The sequence below is a fragment of the Peromyscus eremicus genome, chromosome 22, assembly GCF_949786415.1.
Source record: "Peromyscus eremicus chromosome 22, PerEre_H2_v1, whole genome shotgun sequence".
Lineage (NCBI taxonomy): Eukaryota > Metazoa > Chordata > Mammalia > Rodentia > Cricetidae > Peromyscus > Peromyscus eremicus.
In genome coordinates, this window is record NC_081437.1 from 23756911 (window position 1) to 23778711 (window position 21801).

The 21801-nt window shown below is 46.9% G+C and overlaps 1 protein-coding gene across 2 annotated transcripts in view; it reads left to right on the plus strand.

The window, feature by feature from the left end:
• Nucleotides 1-21801, plus strand: part of Adgrf3 (adhesion G protein-coupled receptor F3) — a 29942-nt gene that overhangs the window by 693 nt on the left and 7448 nt on the right. Inside the window, exons 2-6 of one of the 2 annotated variants that reach the window (XM_059248690.1) lie at nt 18446-18506; nt 18867-19007; nt 19445-19624; nt 20939-21148; nt 21294-21503. In XM_059248690.1, the coding sequence (XP_059104673.1) occupies nt 18980-19007; nt 19445-19624; nt 20939-21148; nt 21294-21503 (628 nt within the window). In that variant the 5' untranslated portion in view covers nt 18446-18506; nt 18867-18979. Of the gene's footprint in view, nt 1-18445; nt 18507-18866; nt 19008-19444; nt 19625-20938; nt 21149-21293; nt 21504-21801 lie in introns of those variants that run through there. The other variant, XM_059248689.1, reaches the window with a different exon arrangement.

Genomic DNA, 21801 nt, shown 5'->3' on the forward strand with positions numbered 1-21801 from the left:
CTAGATCCCAGGGCGTTGTAGAAAGAAAGTCATATCAGTGGTTACTATGTATCTAATAATAGGAAATGTGTAATAATAATTGCTACTTTTTATTGCGTGCCCTACCTGCCGACAACATGCATATATTATCGCCAACCCATTAACATTGAGATGAGAGGTATTTTCCCCACTTCCCCTAGCACAGAGCCAGGAGTTGTGTATCCCCAGTACGAGCAAAAAGAAATTCAGATTACTTTACCTCTCCAGAGACACTTATTTCGTTGGAAATCGTCAACCCAATTAGAAATATCGTCCTATTGCTGGGCGGTGGTGGCACACGCCTTTTAATCCCAGCACTTGGGAGGCAGAGGCAGGCAAATCTCTATGAGTTCGAGGTTAGCCTGGTCTACAGAGTGAGTTCCAGGACAGCCATGACTGTTTCACAGAGAAACCCTGCCTTGGGAAAAAAAGAAAAAGAAAAAAAGAAGAAGTATAGTCCTATTAAAATCACTACCTCCGTGAGTTTACCTGGCGCCCTAGTTCCTGGAATAAGGGCAATTAATTTGAAATTTCCTTTTATACGCCTTAGAGTCATTCACTTAACAAATACTTATTAGGACCTAAGATATGCCAAGCCCAATTTCTGGTTGCGTTCTCCTTTCTAAAGTCCAGGGAATGTGAATGGGTGGGGTTGTTTTTGAGACAAGGTCTCATAATGTAGTCCCAGCTAGCCAGGAACTCACAATACAGCCCAGACTAACCTCAAATATTATCAGTCTCTTAAGTGCTAGGATTGTAGGTGTGAGCCACCACACCCAGCTCTAAAGTGTACAATTCTTAATGAGCTGATGCATATAAAGCAGTTGTTAAGCCAAGATAAAATCTTTTATATATTTTCTTCTAGTAAATATAAATAAGACAAAAAGAAAAGGATCTTGCCATCAAATGGTTTTTAAATATAAGCCTTGTACTATTCCACCAGAAATACATACTTAACATATTTTAATTACTTGTGGAAAACCATTAAAAAGTGATAGGGCTGGAGAGATGGCTCAGCATGTAAAAGCATTGGCTATTCTTCCAGAGGGCCTGACTGAATTCCCAGCACCCACATGGCCGCTCCAGTTCCAGAGAATCTGATGCCCTCTTCAGGCCTCCAAGAGCACTGCATGCACATGGTACACAGACATGCATACAGGCAAACATCCACTAGAACACATAAAATAAAAATTAATTTTTAAAAAAATAGCATGGGTGCAAGCTAATATTACTACATAAACTGCATTTGTTACTTCATAAGGAAGCAAACTCAATGTGGCTTTTTTTTTTTTTTTTTAGAGGGGTGGTTGTTTTTGAGACAGGGTTTCTCTGTGTAGCCCTGGCTGCCCTGGAACTTGCTCTGTAGACCAGGCTGGCCTTGTACTCACAAAGATCCACCTGCCTCTGCCTCCTGAGTGCTGGGATTAAAGTTGTGTGCCACCACTGCCCAACTTTTTTTTTTTCCCCCAGAGCTGAATGTGGTGATACACATTTATAGTTTCAACTTGCTGGAAAGCTGAGGTAGGAGGATCACTTTAGCCAAGGTTGACCTTAAACTCATGAGCCTCCTACCTCAAAAGCAATTTAGTAACTATGTTTTAAAGAGCAACTTTGAATTTTGTAAAGACTTTTTTGTTACCTTTAATTATGTGTGTATTTCTTTAATTATGTATGTGTGCATGAGTATAGGTGTCTGAGGAGGCCAGAGGCATCCGATCTCCCTGAGTTGGAATTACAGGCCGTTGTGAGCTTCAGGACTTGGGTGCTGAGGAGAAAGTCTGGTCCTCAGCATAGCAGTAAGTGCCCTCGGCTGCTGAGCCAACTCTCCAGTTCTGCAGCTTTGAACTTTGTAAAGGCAAGCTTGTGCCTCTCCTTTGTAGAAGGCTGTTGCAACTTAGAATCAATTATAGCTCCCGAGAACATCTTAAACAGAAACGATAGAGAACTTGGTCTGCACTTTGACATCTTGTTGTCTGAGGGATCCTCAACAGTTCCATTTTACTTTGCCCCAGTTTTCTGTTTTGTTTTTGTTTTTTGTTTTTAATAATGTTTTGTTGGGAGCAGCAGGCCTGGGGAAGTCACAGGACAACTTTGCACAGTTGGGTTCCTCTTCCCACCGTGTGGGTCCTGAGGAATCTAACTTAGGTCGGCAGCCTTGGCAGCAAGTGCCTTTCCCCTTGAACCATCTTGCTAGACCTTCCATTCTCTATTTATAAAAGAAGGCGTTAGGGCCGGGCGGTGGTGGCGCATGCTTTTAATCCCAGCACTTGGGAGGCAGAGGCAGGCGGATCTCTGTGAGTTCGAGGCCAGCCTGGGCTACAGAAGGCGTTATACTAATGCTAAAATTCTATTCACCTCTGAAATCCAATAAAACTATGTCATTTAACGTCTCCAATGAAACCAACTCATCTTGGGAAAGATTATTACACCAGTCATGTGAAATGATGTGGCTTAAGGTGGTTACATTAAAACCAGGCACACGTAAGATAGGACTTCCTGAGCCCTATGAATCATAGGGTTGGGTCAGCTTCCCACGTACATAGAGAATGCCTAGAAAGAGAAAAATGTTCAACAAAATTGCCTTTGGAAGTAGCCACTCTCCTGTCTCTTTTCTGAATCTCACTCAAGGAGGCTTTTGTGATCAAAGCAGCCCAGAGTGACCAGGGCCTGTCTTCTACTGGCCTGGCTGTTCCTCTTCCCAGGGTGCCACGGCAGTGAGTGTGGTTTATTACTGCTTCCTTTGCCTGCCACCTCAGCCACTGAACTTTACCTCTTCAACCTTCCTGCCCGTGTCTCTCTCTTCTCCCCCATCCCCCTCTACCAGGATGGAGACTGAGCCCAGGGCCTCACTCCGACCAGATCAACATCTGCATCTCGCGCCCTCAAAGTCAAACATATTACCCTCGAGAATATCAACTCATGCTAAAAAAAAAATGTTATCTTTGTAATATCACCTGAAAAGAACTTAATTCTTATAGCTTCTGTTTTATTTAGTCAGAAAGAAGCATGTCAGATAAGTAAAAATAGCTAGGAAGTTAAAGAACTAATATAGTTAATAACACCAATAAAAATTATTGAAGTCATAAAAATGAATAGACTCTTACCATGGAAGTTTGTAATGGCTTTATTCTCGTTTTTTTAAATAAAAATAAGACCAGATGTTGTGGCTCATACTTGCAATCCCAGCATTTGGGAAACCACCACAGAAGAATTGCTGTAAGTTTGGGGCCAGCCTGAGCTACAATGTGAGCCCTTATTTAAAAAAAAAAAAAAAAAGAGTTAATTTAAATAAATGAAATAAAATTAGGGCCTGAGGTCTAAGCCAGTGGTGAAGCATGAGTGTTTCATATACATGAAGCCCTGGGTTTAATATTAACCCCAGCACCAAAATAATAATACAGTAATAAAAAATAATGTCTCATAAGTTTTATAGTCCTTGGCTGGGTTACAGCACTTAGCTTCAAGTGCAAGAGGCTCTGGGTTCAGTCCTGGTACCTACCCTACCACACATAACCACCACCACCACCAATTCTCAAAACAATTGGGCATCACTAGTCCACCCTAACAACTCTGAACCAGGGGCCAGAGGGTTGTTCCCATTGTACAGAACAGAACAAAAGAAAAGTCATATATTTTGCCTCCAAATTACTCAATTTGTGGTAAAACTTCCACTTTGAGTTTAATAATTTGCCCCTGGATATCATACAAGTTACTGTGATACGGTGTTAGAAAAAAGGATAGGTCTAATTGTTCTGCAGCGGTGGATATCACACCCTTGGCCTCTCACCGAGGCAAATGCCCTATCACCAAGTGCCATTGCCAAACCCTGTAAACCAGCTCCTAATCAAGGCTAAGGCATGTAGAAGAGGAGATTAGGAAAGCGTCGAACAGACATTAAGCTCTTTATTGTTTCTAAAAAATAAAATTTGGTGGCTCACACCTTTAATCCCAGCACTCAGGAAGCAGAGGTACGTGGATCTCACTCAGGACAGCCAGGGCTACACAGAGAAACCCTGTTTGGGGGTGTGTGTGTGTGTGTGTGTGTGTGTGTGTGTGTGTGTGTGTGTGAAAGTCCTTGGCTGTCCTAAACCTCAAGTAGGATTTTGCCTACTCATTTTTCCCGCTTTGCTTTTAGTTTTCAATAGTCTTCCTACATAAGAATGTCTGGGAACCCCTGAGCGGGTGGCCATTTATACCCCCTGTTCCATAGTGTGTTCACACCGAGAGTCGACATCGACTAGCACCTGCTACTTTCCTCTTAACGGCCATGTCCACCGGCTTCCCAAGGATGTTAGGGCCAGCTTTGTTTCCCCAGACATTGAACAGTACTGTGAGTAATCATCTGAATCCAATGCAGGCAATGTGACAGTTCCGAGGACAGCAGAGGCCCAGGTTGATATTGTCAGCAATCCACTGATCAGGGCCCCCTTCCCCAGATGGGAATCCCAGGCAAGTGAGGGGACGCCCGTGCAGAGGTCACACTCCTGACTCGGCGGCGCCTTTCCTGACTCAGAAGCAGTGAGCCCTAGTAGAAGGTGGCGAGGGACAGCTGGCAATAGTCTTTGTTACTGCTTTCCTGCAGGGAACCCTAGGTACTGTGACCTTTAGCCGTCCGATAACAAATGTTGAGCCTTGGCGCAGGTCTAGAGTTGGGGTGGTTGGGCATTTTAGCTTTGGGGCCCACGATATCTGAGACCTTTGGCCTTTAATCTCTGATAGCTCTCTGGAACTTTTCCAGGGACCAGGGCCAGCAGTTTGTCCCCTGTGGCTATTTATAGCTCTGTGTGTGTGTGTGGTGGTGGTGGTGGTAGTAGTGTTTTCACCACGTAGCTTAGGCTAGCCTGGCTTCTTGGTGTGTGTGTGTGTGTGTGTGTGTGTGTGTGTGTGTGTGTGTGTGTGTTGGTGGTTTTACCATGTAGCTTAGGCTAGCCTGGGGGTCTTGTTATGTGACCTCACACTCACAGTACTTCCCGAGACTCCTGAGTGCTGGGATTGTAAGTGTGCACACACGCCCAGCGAGGCTTCCCATCTCCCTCAGCTCTCGGCTCTCAAGCCTTCTTACTTCAGCTGTTGCCGGCTGTTTCTAACCTAACTGTCCTCTGGCATTCCATTGCCACTACCTCAGCTACCACCGGTGTGGCTGTCTCCACAGCCAGCCCCCTCTGACAAAGATCAGAGCTAGGCCGGAAATGACAGCATGGGAGGACCCTGGTACTGGGCCTCATGGTGGAGCAGCAGTGGGGTAGCACAGAACGGCTACTCCCAGCCAGCTCCCAAAGGGAACCGGACAGCTAGAAGAGTGGTATTTGTGCCAATGCTATAATAGCCCTTGGTGTAAACGGAGGACTGTGGTCACACTAGCCGTGGCCTTGTCCTGACACCAGTCACAGAAGTCCCTCTGCTAGGCCACAAGGGGAGATGCTCCTCCTGTCCTGGGCGGTGGTTGCGGGATCATCTAGATTTCACCAAGACTTTCGAGGACAGAAAAATCCAACAGGAACTGTTTGAAACAGTTGTGCCTGGGTTCTGCCTTCAGGAGGTAAAAGCTGTACTTAACAGCAAGCAGCTAGGTTGCCATGTGGCTTCCTCAAGGGCTAGTCTGAGGGCAGTCAGCTGGCCACCCGGCTGTTTGTCCTTCCCTGAAGCATCTAGGGTACCAGGCAGGTATCTAAGAGTTCTCGGTCAGGAGGTCAAGCTGCCCTATCTTATAAAATTCTAGCTTATTTACAGGAAAACTAAAGACCAGGAACACTTGTAATAAGGGCGTTTAACATTGATAATGGTTCTTTATGGTTTATAACAACCTTAACACCTGCCCAGAGCCCCAGGAAGGGGGTCCCCCAAATCAGTCTCGGTGTGAAAGCCACAGATACAGGAACTTATTTAGACCCACATACTCACCATTTTGTTTGAAAGATGAGCAATCGTCTCTTAGAAGCATTACTGGTGAGGCTGGCTGTTAAAATGAGAGTTCAGAGTGATGTCAGGCAGGCAGATGGCTCAGCTGGTAAAAGCATTTACCATGCAAGCCTAGTGACCTGAACCCACATTGGAGAAGGAGAGAATCCGCTCCCAAAAGTTATTCTGACCGCACGCGCGCGCCGTACATATACACAATAATAAGCAAATGGAATTTTAACAACTGATCTCAAAGTTGTGTACAGAATGGTTTGGTTTTCAGCTTTTTTTGAAGTGCTGACAGTGCCTGAGCAGCTGCATGTTATGAACAAAGAAGTCATTGATGCCCATCCTCCCACGTCTTCCTCCCCATTTTAGCTGCACCCAAATGGAGTCCAAGCCACAGACCTTTCAGATGAGGAGCATCAGCCCTGGGGTGACTTTTCTTATTTCTGATTCCAAGCCCTAATCCCATCTAATATCAGTCCTGCAGGTGGAGTCGCATGGAGCCACTATCGTTTGGCTTACTTTCCTGTGTTCATTTTAAACCTCATGGACCTTTGAGATGTTTGGCTCAGTGGTCCTTTGGTTTGGGTGGAAGTCAGTGGTGCCGGTAAAGACAAAAGTAAGTGGAGCAGGAGGGCGGGAAATTTTGCTACTTTCCTCTGGGATTCCTGGAAAAGCCAGGGCAGTCATTGAAGCCCCAAGATTACCAACACAAATAGCTACAAAGTGAAGCTCTGAAATGTTCTTGCTGGGGCCAAGGCTATTTAGCTTGCTTAATCAGAATGCAAGTTTGGACTGGCTCTACTCTTAGAAAATAAGACTAGGAATCTGAAACAATGTGTAAAGGTAAGGATTTCATGATTCCTTCGTGTATCCTCGAATGGTAACCTTGTGCCAGCTACAAACAGCACCAAAGACTGTAGAGAGAGAGAAAGTAAAGTGGTACTTGGTCCCAGCAGTGAGTTACTACTGCATCCTGTGAGGAGCCAGCACAGAGTCTCTCCATCCTTGTCCTTGCTCCACTCCCGGTGAGCGTGAGATACATTCTCTTCGTCAGAGAACCGCCTTAAAGACAGAAATTGGGACCATAATTGGAAAAGACTTCGAATTAATACTCTGACATCCTCCAGGTGTTAACTTTAGCATTTTGATGAGTAATCTAGAATATGGGATACAAAGATAACTATTTAAATTATGAATGAGGGCTGGAGAGATTGCTCAGTGATTAAGAGCATTACTGCTCTTGCAGAGGACCTGAGTTCAATTCCCAGCATCTACTTCAGATGGCTCACAATCTCCTGTAGCCCCGGTTTCAGGGGATCTGATACTTCTGGCCTCTGCAGATACCTACACTCATGTATACACACACACACACACACACACACACACACACACACACACACTCAATTAAAAATAAATCTTAAGCCGGGCGGTGGTGGCGCACGCCTTTAATCCCAGCACTCGGGAGGCAGAGCCAGGTGGATCTCTGTGAGTTCGAGGCCAGCCTGGGCTACCAAGTGAGTCCCAGGAAAGGCGCAAAGCTACACAGAGAAACCCTGTCTCGAAAAACCAAAAAATAAATAAATAAATAAATAAATAAATAAATAAATAAATAAATAAATAAATCTTAATTTTTTATAAATTTATTAATGATCCTTTGCCCTTCATATTGCCATATCAGATACAAACTACAAGAAAATACACTGTAAGTCTGGTATAGTAGTACATATCTATAATTCCAACAGTCAGTAGACTGAAGCAGAAGGATTACAAATACAAGGTCAGCCGGGGCTACATAGAGAGACCCTGTCTCAATAAAACACGGCGAACACACACACACACACACACACACACACACACACACACACACAAAACAAAACACCTCACTTTAAAAGATAAGCAAATGACAGCTGAGCATGGTGGCTTATTCCTGTACTAAGAAAGCTACAGCAGGAGGATCACCATAAGTTAAAGACCATCCTGAGCTACATAGCTCTAGGCTAAGCCAGGCCACAGCATGAGACTCAGAAGAAGAAGAAGAAGAAGAAGAAGAAGAAGAAGAAGAAGAAGAAGAAGAAGAAGAAAAATGGGAGGAGGAGGAGGAGAAAGGAAGGAAGAAAGAAATAAAAGAAAGAAAGAAAGAAAGAAAGAAAGAGAAAGAAAGAGAGAGAGAGAGAGAAAGAAAGAAAGAAAGAAAGAAAGAAAGAAAGAAAGAAAGAAAGAAAGAAAGAAAGAAAGGGTTTTATAACAATAAAACAAATCACTCAAAACTTAATAACCTAAAATCCCTCCCTGGCACCTGTTACATTTGCTTGTAAGCCTGTGGGTCAGCCATTTGAATTGGACTAAGTGGAACAGTTCTTCCAGTCTTATTTGATAAATCATAATCATTTCACAGAGATGCATCATACCACACACTTTAAATATACACATTGTTATCTGTCAGTCATACCTCAATAGAACTGGCCCTTTGAAAACTTCCACTTAGAAGTCAGGGCCAGGCATTAGCTCTGCACCAAGCACCTCCGTGGCAAGCCCAAGGCCCTGGGTTGACTCCCCAGCACTGAAATAATTAATTAAAAGAAAAGGACTATACAACATTGCTTCTGTGTCATTCTTCAGGCAAAATAAACCACAAAGCCAGCCTTGGTGAGGAGGAAGAGATCCCAGCACCCTTTTCCTTTGTAATCTTGGTTTGTTTGTTTGTTTTTTAATGTTTACTTTCTTTTTTCTTTCTTTTTTTTTTTTTTTTTTTTGGTTTTTCGAGACAGGGTTTCTCTGTGTAGCTTTGCACCTTTCCTGGATCTCACTCTGTAGCCCAGGCTGGCCTCGAACTCACAGAGATCCACCTGGCTCTGCCTCCCGAGTGCTGGGATTAAAGGTGTGCGCCACCACTGCCCAGCTCATTTTTTTAGTTATATGTGTATCTGTCTACAGAGGCCAGAGGGGACAGTTCTATCCGGAGCTGAACTTACAGGAGATTGTAAGCCACCCAATGTGGGTACTGGGAATTGAACTCAGGTACTCTGGGAGAGTAGAACATGCCCTTAACCACTGAGACATCTCTCTGGCTCCTGATCTTGATTTATCTTAGACAGGGTCTCACTCTGTAGCCCAGAATGGCCTGGAACTCTTAGAAATTGAGTGCTGGGGTTACAGCCATGAGCCCCAATGCCTGGCTAGATTCTACCTCTGAGGGGAGGGAATAGCTGAGTCATGAGGCAAAGGCGTTGTGAACAATCTATCACTTTATTTGTAAAGCTAACAAGAGAGTGCTGGGCGGAGAAATCTTGTCTCGAAAAACAAAAAACAAACAAACAAAAACAAAAAAAAAAAAAGAAGAAGAAGAAAAAACAAGAGAGTAAGCTCATTCCATTAAGAAGAGATTTGGAAAGCCAGAGATGTTGGTTTGTTCCTGTAATCCCAGTGCCCACGAGGTTGAGACAGGAGGATTGCCATGAGCTTGAGGCCAGTCTAGGCTACACAGTAAGATTGCTGGGAAGAATGAGGGTGCAGAGAAACCTGACTTATTCTTGAATTGTTATAAGATTGTTGCTTTTTTGAGACAAGGTCTTGGTCTGTGGCCCTGGCTGGTTTGGAAAGTGCCATCCCCCTGCTTCACCTCTCCTCCCCCGCTCCGCAGCCCTGGCTGGGATTATTTTTAAATTGTTATTAGATGTGCAGGAAAAGGATGACAAAGCCAAACTAAAGTGCTCACGACTCTTGTCGAGGTACCTCCCGCCCGCTTTTCAGTCCCCAGTCCAGTTACCAACCCAGAACTCCAGGTAAAGCTGCGCCCCGGTTCCTCCTTGTCCCTAAATCCGATTGTCACTTTCTGACATCTCCCCTGCAGCTGGCTCCTCTCGCTTCCTTGGCTACTTGCAGTTCCCCCTGCTCTTAGGAGTTTTTCCTTCACACACACACACACACACACACACACACACACACACACACACACACTGCACATACACACACACATTCGTGCACTCATGTGTACACACACACACACACACACACACACACACAGAGAGAGAGAGGAACACACTATACACACACACACTCCCAATCTCCCTGGAATACGGGATTATTCAATATTCCCAGACAGCGCTGACTGTATGTCGAATGCATTCATTTGTTTGTGCCCGATTAACTCTGTTCGAGCCTTCAAATTACAAGACGCATCTTGTTCCTTTTCCTCCACAAAACTTTGTTGTTCTTTGAGATAAGGTTTCTCTGTGTAGCTCTGACTGTCCTGGGACTCTCTTTATTCTCTCTGTAGACCAGACTGGCCTTGAACTCAGAGATCCACCTGCCCCTGACTCCTGAGTGCTGTGATTAAAGGCATGGGTCACCACACGTAGCCCAAACTTGAAGAAAAATAAATAAAATCAACATGATTTCGCTATATATCTCTGACCAACCTCAAACTCAACCATCCCACCTCAGCTTCTCAAGAACTCCAAGAAAACATGTGTGTCTCAGTTCCCACTCCACATCACCTAGACTTGTCCCACCGTGCTCCCTCAGTGTCTCATGCATGCCTCATTCGCCCTTCTTGTGTGTGGGAGAGCCACATCTGGATACACCTGGACCTTGCACAGTGTCTAGTATTCAAGAGGCCCTCGGTAAGCGTTCATTGAGATGAGATGAATCACAAGAGAATAAAGAAAGACATATTGCTGACATCAGCAAGCGCTAAAGCAGTATTCATACTCATTCATACTCACTTTGGAATGATATATTAGGAAATAACTGGGGGGTGGGAGGGTGGGGGGACATGTTGCAAAAGTGAAAGGGACCCTGTGACATTGTGAAATGTCTCTCTGATATGCAGATGGGAAATCTGGTAGCTGAGGAACCCCAGATAGCATCAGGATAAGGGCTGGTCACCAGAAGGAAGAAGACATGGTAGAAAGGTGGGACTTTTAGCTTCTACCCTCATCCTCCAGGAAGGGGAAGCGGTACAGGTTCATCACTGATGGCCAAAGATTCAATCAATTATGTCTACTTCATGAAATTTCCTTTAAAACCCGAAAGGGCTGGGTTTGGGAGCTTCTAGATTGCTGTATGTGGAGGTCCTGAAGTTGGATTAGTCAAAGGAAAAGGGGACCTCTGAATGTCTTCCCACATCGCTTACCTCCTGTGTCTCTTTATTGTACAAACCGCTAATACACGGATAAAAGGAAATCAAGTGTTTCTCTAAGTTGTATGAATGTCTCCAGCAAATTAATTGAATCCAAGGAAGATATCATGGGAATCTTGGATAGCTCGTGGATCAAAGACATGAGCAAAACAACCTGGGGCCTGATATTGGCACCAGGAGTGGGCAGCAACCTTGTGGGTGAGCCCTGGGGATCCAAAGGTATCTTCAGGCAGATAGGGTCAGAAGTGAACAGATTTAGAAGAGACACTCCACCAGTGTCTGCTACAGAATCTGTTGCAGAAATGAACGCCTGTTGACGTGGGGAGAGAACATCCTGTCCTTCTGATGTCAGAGTGTTGATTGTTGAGAGGGTAGGAAAAACAGTTTTTCCTACAGCATGGCAGCGAACCACTTTTATAACTACGGAAGACAGAAGTAATCAAATGCCCAGTTAAACAAAAACTCAAAACTATAATGTAAGAAATTTAAGGATATAATGTAAGAAATAAAAGGACTGTAAACAGTCCCTTTGAAAAGGTAAATAAATTAGGGGTAGGGGCAGGTAATAAACAGTTTTGTGTATCACCTGGGGAAATGTCTGCCTCCAAATTGGGGTGATGCCAGCAACCCAAAGAATGGCATATGCAAGCCTAGTGTGATGAGAAGAATGAGTTCATTCAGGGTTGCCTACAGAGTGGCAGACAACTACCCATTTACCTGGAGTCCACACCTACCACCCATCAATTTTTTTTTTCTTTTTTGGTTTTTTTGAGACAAGGTTTCTCTGTGTAACAGTCCTGGCTGTCTTGGAACTCACTTTGTAGACCAGGCTGGCCTCGAACTCACAGAGATCCATCTGCTTCTGCCTCTTGAGTGCTGGGTTTAAAGACATGCACCACCACCACCTGGCAAATTTCTTTCTTTCTTTCTTTTTCTTTTTCTTTTTCTTTTTCTCTTTCTTTCTTTCTTTCTTTCTTTCTTTCTTTCTTTCTTTCTTTCTTTCTTTCTTTCTTTCTTTCTTTCTTTTTCTTTCTTTTTCTTTCTTTTTCTTTCTCTCTTTCTTTCTTTCTTTCTTTCTTCTTTTTTTTTTTTTAGGTTCTAAGGCTACAGCAAAATTGGTACAAACCTGGGTTTGGAGCGCCACCTACTGTTAGAATAGCATACTTGACTACATGCGCTGATAAGCATAGAACAAAACGACGTAGACCAGACTGGCTTCAAACTCACAGAGATCCACCTGCCTTTGCCTCCCGAGTGCTGGGATAAAGAGGTGCGCCACCATGCCCCGAGAGATGATAAATCTGAATGCCTTGTCTCCTGTATAACCTGTCAGTTTGTCCTGGGGAGCCCTCGGAAGGTAGAGGGAAGCCAGGCATGGTGGTGCGTTCCTGTAACCCCAGAATTTGGGAAGACCAAACAGGAGGCTCAGTCACAAGTTCAAGGTCAGCCTGGGCTACGGAGTGAGCTCCTGCCTCAAAAACAAATGAACAAAATAGCAAGCAAGCAAAGGAATCAACACAAAAAGCCACCAGAAAATCAAGTCCAGTCAAGCACGGATTGGAAAAGCTGATTTCTAAGCTCTCTCGACAGGCACAGCCCTTTAAAATGTGTGGCCTGGCAGTCAAGACTTTCCCTTTAGAAAATCAAGCCTGGGAATGGGTTAGGAATCATTTTTATTTTTATTTATTTATTTATTTTTGGTTTTTCGAGACAGGGTTTCTTTGTGTAGCTTTAGAGCCTGTCCTGGGACTCACTCCGTAGCCCAGGCTGGCCTCAAACTCACAAAGATCCGCCTGCCTCTGCCTCCCGAGTGCTGATATTAAAGGTGTGTGTCGCCACCACCCGGCAATTTTTTTTTAAAGGCATTTGAAGTCAGAGCCTCATAGCCAGCTCTAGCTACCACTACTTCCTGTCTCTGGGATGCCCTTGGCCTAGAAGTATTGCTCCCTGTGATCTCTCTCTCTCTCTCTCTCTCTCTCTCTCTCTCTCTCTCTCTCTGTCTCTCTCTCTCTCACACACACACACACACACACACACACACACACACACACACGCATGCTCTTTATTGGTATCTACCTACTTCTCTGGCACATAGCTCCTAAAACCCTAAGCATCCCCATAGTGGTACATATCCTTTTATATGCTATCCAGATGACAGATACAGCTCCTGGCTAGCTCCTGCCCTCAGTGTGATGGGCAGGTTACCAGGGGAACCAGCTCTGTAATTAGAAGCTTGGAAATGTCAACTCTCCTCCCCGCCCAACTGGGAGAGCAGAGTTGGGGATTCGTGAATAATAATCAATCCTGCCTGATCAGGAGGTGGCTCATGCCTTTAATTCCAGCACTCGGGAGGCAGAAGCAGGCAGATCTCTGTGTTCAAGGCCAACGTGGTCTACAGAGTGAATTCCAGGACAGCCAGAGCTACACAGAGTAAACCCTCTCTCAAACAAACAAATAAAAATAGTCAATCATGCATGTGTGATGGAGCTTCCATTCACATTTCAAAGCTGAGAAGTCCAGAGTGCTTCTGGATTGGTGTCCATGTGGAGGTAGAGGGAGCATGGCATGCCCAGAGAAGGCATTGAAACAAGCCCATTTTCACATGCCTTTTGCTATGTATGTCTTCCATCTGGCTGGCCTTCAGTTATACATAACTTTTCATAACAGACCAGAAATCCAGGGAGCTGGTCTCAACCTCGTGGTAATCCTCTATCCTCTTCCTCCCAAGTGCTGAGATTACAAGCACATACCACTGGGCCCAGCTGGAATTCTTTATAGATTATAGGGGTTGATCTCCAGTCTAGTGTACAGCTGACCAAGATGTCCCCCCCACGCTCCGCTGTCTCTTCATTCTGGTTGTCTCTTTCCTATGCGGAAGCTTTTCAAGTGCCTGCAGTGTGTCAGGTCTCAACCTGTGGGTCGCGACCGCTTGGGGTTGAACGACCCTTTCTCAAAGGTCACCTAAGGCCATCTGAAAACACAGATATTTACATTACGATTCATAACAGTAGCAAAATTACAGTTATGAAGTAGCGACGAAAATAATGTTATGGTTGGGGGGGGGGTCCCCACAACATGAGGAGCTGTATTAAAGGGTGGCAGTGTTAGGAAGGTTGAGAACTACTGCTTTAGATCATTTGCCATTGGTACAGCTGCTATGAAAATCAGTATGGAGATGCTCCCCCAAAACATGAAAAATGGAACTACCATATGACCCAGCTGTCACATCCTTGAATCCCTATACCTGAAGGATTCTGTGTCAACATACCACAGGGAAACTTGCATGCCCATATTTTTGTTGCATTATTTACTGTAGCTTAAAAAAACAGAACCAGCTTACAAGACCATCTAGGACAAATAAAATGTGGTACATGTACAGAATGAAATCACAACACATGAAAAGTAAATGGAGCTGGGGGTCACACTGCAAAATAAGCCAGACTCGGAACATACAAATACATACAAATAGTGTATGTTTTTCTCTCGTGTGCAGAATGTAGGGGTGTGTGTGTGTGTGTGTGTGTGAGAGAGAGAGAGAGAGAGAGAGAGAGAGAGAGAGAGAGAGAGAGAGAGTGAGTGTGTGTGTGTGTGTGTGTGTGTGTGTGTGTGTGTGAAGGATACGAAATTAAAAACAGGATATGAAAGAGGAAGAAGAGAGCTTCAGAGAGGAAGAGAGGATTTAAAAAAAACCACACATATCATGTCCATACTGTGCATGGTGGAGTAATCCCTTTACTCGGGAGGCAGAGGCAGGCTATCTCCATGAGTTCAAAGACAGCCTGATCCATGTAGGGAATTCTAGGCTAGTCAGGCTATCCAGTAAGACCCTGTCTCAAAAAAAAAAAAAAAAAAAAAATCAGAATATATATGACATGAAATCAGAAGGGGGACTATTTGTGAGGAAGAAGAGGGTGACTAGCAAGCAAGTGAGGGGTGGGGCAGTGGAGGGTAGGGATGAATACGGACAAAATGGCGGGATAAATATGGATGAAAATGCCATCATGAAACAAACGCATCACTGTCTGTGTCCTAACTACATATATAAAACTTACCTTTTAGGGCTGGAAAGATGGCTCAGAGGTTAAGAGCACTGGCTGTTCTTCCAGAGGTCCTGAGTTCAATTCCCAGCAACCACGTGGTGGCTCACAACCATCTGTAATGACATCTGGCGCCCTCTTCTGGCCTGAAGGGATACATGCAAGCAGAACACTGTACACATAATAAATAAATCTAAAAAAACAAAAACAAAAACTTACCTTTCAGGGGAAAAAAAATCAAAGGATGATTCAGATCTGTGAATGCAAACTGTAAATAGAAAGGCTCCTCACCTCTCTTTATCATCCTCCATATTAGCTATAGCGTGTGGTCAGAGATACTCAAGATCCAGATATCCAGCACCAGGAGTTAATGGTGTCATCCATCTGCCATATACCGTTCAGCAGAGCTTATAGCTTGTTTACTGGAGCTGTTTGCCATCTCTTCTTCCCCTTTTGTGCCCAGAGCTGTTCTCCGCTGTGAAGTTACTAGGGAGTCAGTTGGCATTTCTTATGCTGTTGGGTGTATGGGAACGCGGCTTCAGCACTTGCGGAGTACAGACTTGGGTTCATACCATAACCAGAAGGGACTAGAAGTACTTTCAGTCTCTAAATCACACATTTCTCAAATGTTTTAATTTTTAAAGATTTCCTTTTTCGTTGTATGTGTGTATGTGTGGTTTGCCTGTACACCACATGCTTGTAGTTCCTGAAAAGGCCAGAAGAGGGCATCAGATCCTCTGGGACTAGAGTTACCAATTGTGAGCTGCCCTGTGGGATACTGGGACACAAACCCTGGAGCCTCCTGAAGAACAGCCAGTGATCCTAACCACTGATCTGTCTCCCCAGCCCCAAACATTTCAATTTTTTGTCAACAGCCCTTAGTCACAGCACCAGGAGGCAGATGCAGGTAGATCTCTGTGAGTCAGAAGCCGGCACGGTCTGTAAGTTCAAGGACAGCCTGGTCCATATAGTGAGTTCCAGGACAGCCAGAGCTAGCTACATAGTAAGACCCTATCTCAAAAAGAAATGATTTTGGCCTTCTGGCTCTCCGGCCTCTCAGGATGCCCGCTTATAACACCCCATGCCCTGCCGTATTCGAAAACCCATCAAAAGATGCACTCCCTCAGTCTTGGACTTCCCAGGACCCAGAACAGTGGGCCATATAGATTTGTTTGCTACGAATTACCCGGCCTGAAATATTCTGATGTACCAGCACAGGGGACTGAGACAGGGTCTTTGATGGAAGAGGAATTGGTTCTCTCTTTCTACCATGTGGGTTCCAGGGACCAATTCAGGTTGTTGAGCTTGGCGGCAAGCACCTCTACCCTCTGAGCCATCTCACTGTACGCTCCCCTCCCCCATTTTCCAGACAAGGTTTCTCTGTGTCACAGCCCTGGCTGTCTTGGAACTCATTCTGTAGCCCAGGCTGGCCTCGAACTCACAGAGGTCCGCCTGCCTCTGCCTCCCGAGTGCTGGGATTAAAGGCATGCGCCACTACCGCCCATCACTGCCCCCTTTTATATTCTTTTCTAACCTTGGCTTTGGATCAATGATCCAGCTTCCGGGAGGAATTCCAAAAACGATCCAAGTGTCCTAGCCCCCGTGGACCAATGCCTGAACCTGGCTCCGTGACCCATTGTTTCTTGTGGCCTGGCATCTGTATCCCCACCTCCTTGAGTCCTTGGTCTAGAGCCCAGGGGGATCCAGGCACACTCCTCTCACAGAGCCGTGTGGGGTCAGGTGGCCCCAGTGACCTGGAAGCATATTTGACTGACTCGCAGGCTGTGGTGACTGCTCTGTCAGTTCAGCCTGGATCTCTCTACCCTTTCCTTCCCTTCCTTCTGCGCCAGCCCTGCCAGCTCTGGGTGGGAGGGGCGGGGAGGGGGGAAATTTGCATCATGGGACAGCTGGAGGGCTTTTAGGGACTGCTCCGTCAAGCCATGGCCTCTCTAGCTCTCTCCCAGCTGCTCCTGGCCATGACTCTTCTCCGGCTGGAGTTGGAGTCAACATTTGTCCCCACAGTCCAGTCAGTAAGTACTGGGATGAGGACCCCGGGGACATCTGCAGAGATCATAACCAGAGCCTCGGATTGTGAGGGACCACAAGGTGTGGGATGAGAGGACAGGTGGAGGGAAGGAACCAGCTTGCATGACCCCCAAAGAAGCTAGCCTTCCTGCCCAGGGTGACGGGACACTCCCATGTCTTTATCTGAGACCCTACGAAGTCCCGTGGCACCTGCTGCACTTTGGACAAAGGCTTTTCCGGCCAGACTGGCAATTTATAATGAACCGAAAAGAAAACCTTTGTAGGCTGGAAGCTTATTGGCATAGAGGACGGGAGAAGGTCTGGGAGGAAGCAGTAGAGCCTGGGCTTGTATTCTATAATCTGTTTCCTCCCGGGAAGGCATGGATATTATTCTTTACTTACCCACAACTCCAAAGCTATTGCAATCCCCAGATCTGAATTCCTATTGGTATCTGAGTCTTATCTATACCTGATCCTTATCTACATCTGTTTATGTTATATCCATATCTATCGATCTTTCAAGTTTTCTTTACTTTGTTTTTATTTTGTGTGTGTGTGTGTGTGTGTATGCAAGTGTGTGTGTGTGTGAGCGCGAGCGCGCGCACGCATGTATGTGCATATTTTGTTGCCTAGGCTGGTCTTGAACTCTTGAGCTTAAGGGATGTTCCTGCCTCATTATCTTAAGTGCTGGGATTACAAGCATGAGCCACCATACCTGGTTTCCTTCTGGTTTTATTATTTATATTTTGGGGGTGGTTGTTGTGGGGTTTTTTTTGAGATAAAAGTTCACTCTGTAGCCCAAGCTGGTCTGGAACACACTATGTAGCCCAGGCTCACCTTGAACTTGCTACAAGTCCTGCTTCAGCCTCCTGGGTGCTGGGATTGCAAGTGTGTGCTGCCACCTGGTTTAGAGACGCATTGTGCGCATGAGATTTTGAGAGGAAAGAGTGGGTTAATTCGCAGGCCCCTTGCTTCCCTGTCGGAGCTCTGGACCCAGCCATTTCAATTAGCCTAGAGGCCCAGGGACAGGTAAATTCAGGAAGGAGCTAAGCAAAGCATGTTGACTCCCAGGGTGTGCCTGGTTCCTGGTTTCAGATGGGACTGCTGGTCCTGTCAGGGTCCCTGGGATTGTGTCTTTGCCCCCCATCTTCTGAAGGCCTTTTCTCCCTCCAGATATTTACATTTGGCCTCTAGCCTAAAAAACTTTCTAAGAGACTAAGTCATAGCAGCACAGCCAGGCTAACCCTAGAGTGGGCTGGGAGGAACTCGGGACCAGCCTCTCCTCTCCTCAGATCTCTGTTCTCTTGTCTCTTTCCAGGAACTCAAATCGTCAGCACGGAATTCTGGGCAGCAACTGAACCAAAACAATGGAGTAGGGGGTGAGTGGAGGGACTGGTGGGGAGTGGGGGTAAGGAAGAGGAAAAGAAGAACGGGAGGGGGCACAGCGAGGTGGGCAGAGAGAGGACAGACTCTGGGGGCAGGGGGCAGACAGGTCCTACACCAGCCTTTAGACGGGAAGCCTGGGGACACATGTGCATCTTTGCGATGATGACATGGACCAGAATGCACCTCTGCTAAGGCAGGAGTTGTGGCTGTCCTGCATCCTGTGTGTACCTAGGCAGGCTCTGGGAAACGACATCTGCTTGCGTCCCCAGAGACGTCCAGCTGAGTATGGAAAGGCAAAAGGAGCCTCACTGGGGCCTCACTGCCTCTTCTCTGCTGCCCCTTTGCGTCTCTAGAATCAGTGCTGGTCTCCAGCTTTGTACAGCTGGGATTTCCAAACAGGACCCGGCCACAGCAACTCCCTAAGAACTTTACTCTTCCAGCCGCCTGGACGTTCCTTCGCCCAAGAATGCTTACTGCCCTTGGCCTTACAACAGGTAGCAGTTGGCTGGTGAAGGGGCTCCGTGGGAACAGTACACAGACTCCCAGCTCGAGAGCTGGTTAGCTCGCCCAAGATACAGCAAGCTCTCCCCATTTCCAGAGGGTTGCAGCTGGATTAATTCTCCCTGGCCCAGTTCCTTCCTCATCTCCTTTCCTGACAGGCCCCTCCCTTCCTGTTCATGCCTCAGTGTTCTAACTTGAGCAGAGTGTGGGGGGCAGGCAGAGTGTGGGGAACTTCGCCGGGGTGTCCTCGTCCAGCATGGCCCGCTGCTCTGAGTCCTGGCTGCAAAGGAAGTCCCCTTGGATGCTGGGCGGGTGGGACTGATCTCCCGGGACTTGGGGATTAGTGTCAGCCAGCCCTGAGACCTCCCAGGAATCAGACACTGGCTGGTGCCACGGCCTCGCTTTCTCAGCCCGCCTGCCTCCATCACAGAGTGTCGCGTCAAACAGGACGGGACTCAGCTCTGCTTTTGCCGCCCTGGCTACCTGTGGAATGCTAGGCTTTGCTCCCTTTATCCTACCTGCCACAGCGGCGTCAGATCGGAAAGTGATCTCTGCGCATGCCGCAGTCTCCACGGCCCTGCTCCTGGCTACTGCCAGCCGCTGCCGCCTGGTAAGGAGGGATTGGGAACTTGGAAACTAGTATCTCCAAGTTGTTCTGGGTGGTTGGGGTTTTTCGTTTGTTTGTGCTTTTTCTTTGGACCTATGTTTCTGGCAGCTACTCCAAGCCGAGCTACTGCTCTGACTGGGGGGGAGGGCGGGGGGGGGGGCGGGGGAGGAAAAAGAAAAAGAAAAAAGGCCAGCTGTTACAGCAAGACACTGGACCTGAGCTTGGGACTTGAAAAATGAGACTAAAGAAAGTAGCTCTGGGCCGGGCAGCAGTGGTGTACACCTTTAATCCCAGCACTCAGGAGGCAGAGGCAGGTGGATCTCTGTGAGTTAGAAGCCAGCTTGGTCTACAGAGTGAGTTCCAGGACAGCTAGGGCTGTTACACAGAAAAACCCTATCTCGGGGGTGGGGGGTGGGGGGTGGGGGGGTGGGGTGGGGTGTGAGAGGTGTGGTAATAGTATTGTGTACCCCAATAAAGCTTACCTGGGGATCAGAGGACAGAGCCAGCCACTAAATTCGACATAGAGGTCAGGCAGTGGTGGCACACACCTTTAACCCTGTCACTCAGGAGGCAGAGATCCATCTGGATCTCTGTGAGTTCAAGGCCACACTGGGCTACATGAGAGAAACAGAACCAGGCAGTGGTTTAACCCTGGGAAGTAATATGGCAGGACACAGAAAGGGATATAAGGCATGAGGAAACAGGAACTCACTCTCTTGAGGTTGAGGATTTTGTAGAGGTAAGCTAGTGGATGGCTGTTCTCCTTTTCTGATATCTGGCTCTGGGTTTTTTGTTTGTTTGTTTTTTTTTTTTTTTTTTTTTTTTTTTTTTTTGGTTTTTCGAGGCAGGGTTTCTCTGTGTAGTTTTGCGCCTTTCCTGGAACTCACTTGGTAGCCCAGGCTGGCCTCGAACTCACAGAGATCCTCCTGGCTCTGCCTTCTGAGTGCTGGGATTAAAGGCGTGCGCCACCACTGCCCGGCTGGCTCTGGTTTTTTTTTATTATAACACCTTTTAAAATTCATATTACAAAAAGGAAATGAAAAAGAAAGCAGCTCTGAAGACATATAGTGGGGCGGGGCTTCCCCAAAGCAGCTTCAGCAGCCCCAAATCTCTGGAAAGGGAAAGTTGTGAGCCAGAGAACTTGGCATTTCCCTTCTCAGCGGGAGGGTACACTAGGCTGAGGTGGAGCGGTCACCCTGGCATGGCCAAGAAGGAAGATGTGCAGGGAGGGTTGTGGAGAGGCAGGCTTCAGGAGGTGAAGAAGAGGAATTGCTAGCCAAGGCCCTTCTCTAGCCCCTGTCTCTTACTTCCCCGCAGTTCCTGCTGACCTAACCCTGGACTCCCAGCTGCCTCGGGACACCCTGAACCTCATTCTCAAGACAGCGGAGGCCACCAACCTGAGGTGGTACTTGCAGCACCCAGACAACTTCAAACGCATCTTCCTACGGCCAGGGACAAATGTGTTCCAGATGTCCACTCAGGGCCAGGCTGGCCTTCGCGTCGCCAGCTTATCCCGTTACTGGACAGGTACCCCTCAACTGTCTCTTCTCTCCTCTCCGCCCACAGGTTTTTTGAGACAGAGTCTCACTCTGTAGCCTCAAACTCAACAGCAATCCTCCTGCCTCAGCCTCCTGAGTGCTGAGGTTACAGGCGTGCACCACCCACTCTGCAGGTACGTATATGAGCATCTTCGAGGCCCAGGGATTCAGGCGGAGGCTGGATCGGGCGGTGCGGGTGCCCTTGAAGATGGAAGACGTGGTTCGGCTCCCAGACAAGCTGTCCATCTCCTGTGCCGCCTCCACTGGCTTCCAGCTGAGCTGCTGCATACCGCGCACAAAACTGAACTACACTGCTCTCTGGAGTCCCGGGGAGGGCAGCCAAGGTAGGGGACCGTCAAAGACAAACGATGTGACGGGTCCCTCTGGGCGGCACAGGCTACGGTTTTAGGATGGGGGTTGGTGTCCATGTTCAACAGTATTCTCACCCCATCAGAGCAATCCCTGTTCTGTCGACAGAACCCTTCCATCACACAATCCCATTTCACACTTGCAGTAAATTCCGAGAGATTAGTGTAATAGCATCCTGTTTTTAAAAGGGAGGAAACTGGGGGGCTGGAGAGATGGCTCAGTGGTTAGGAGCACTGACTGCTTTTCCAGAGGTCCCGAGTTCAATTCCCAGCA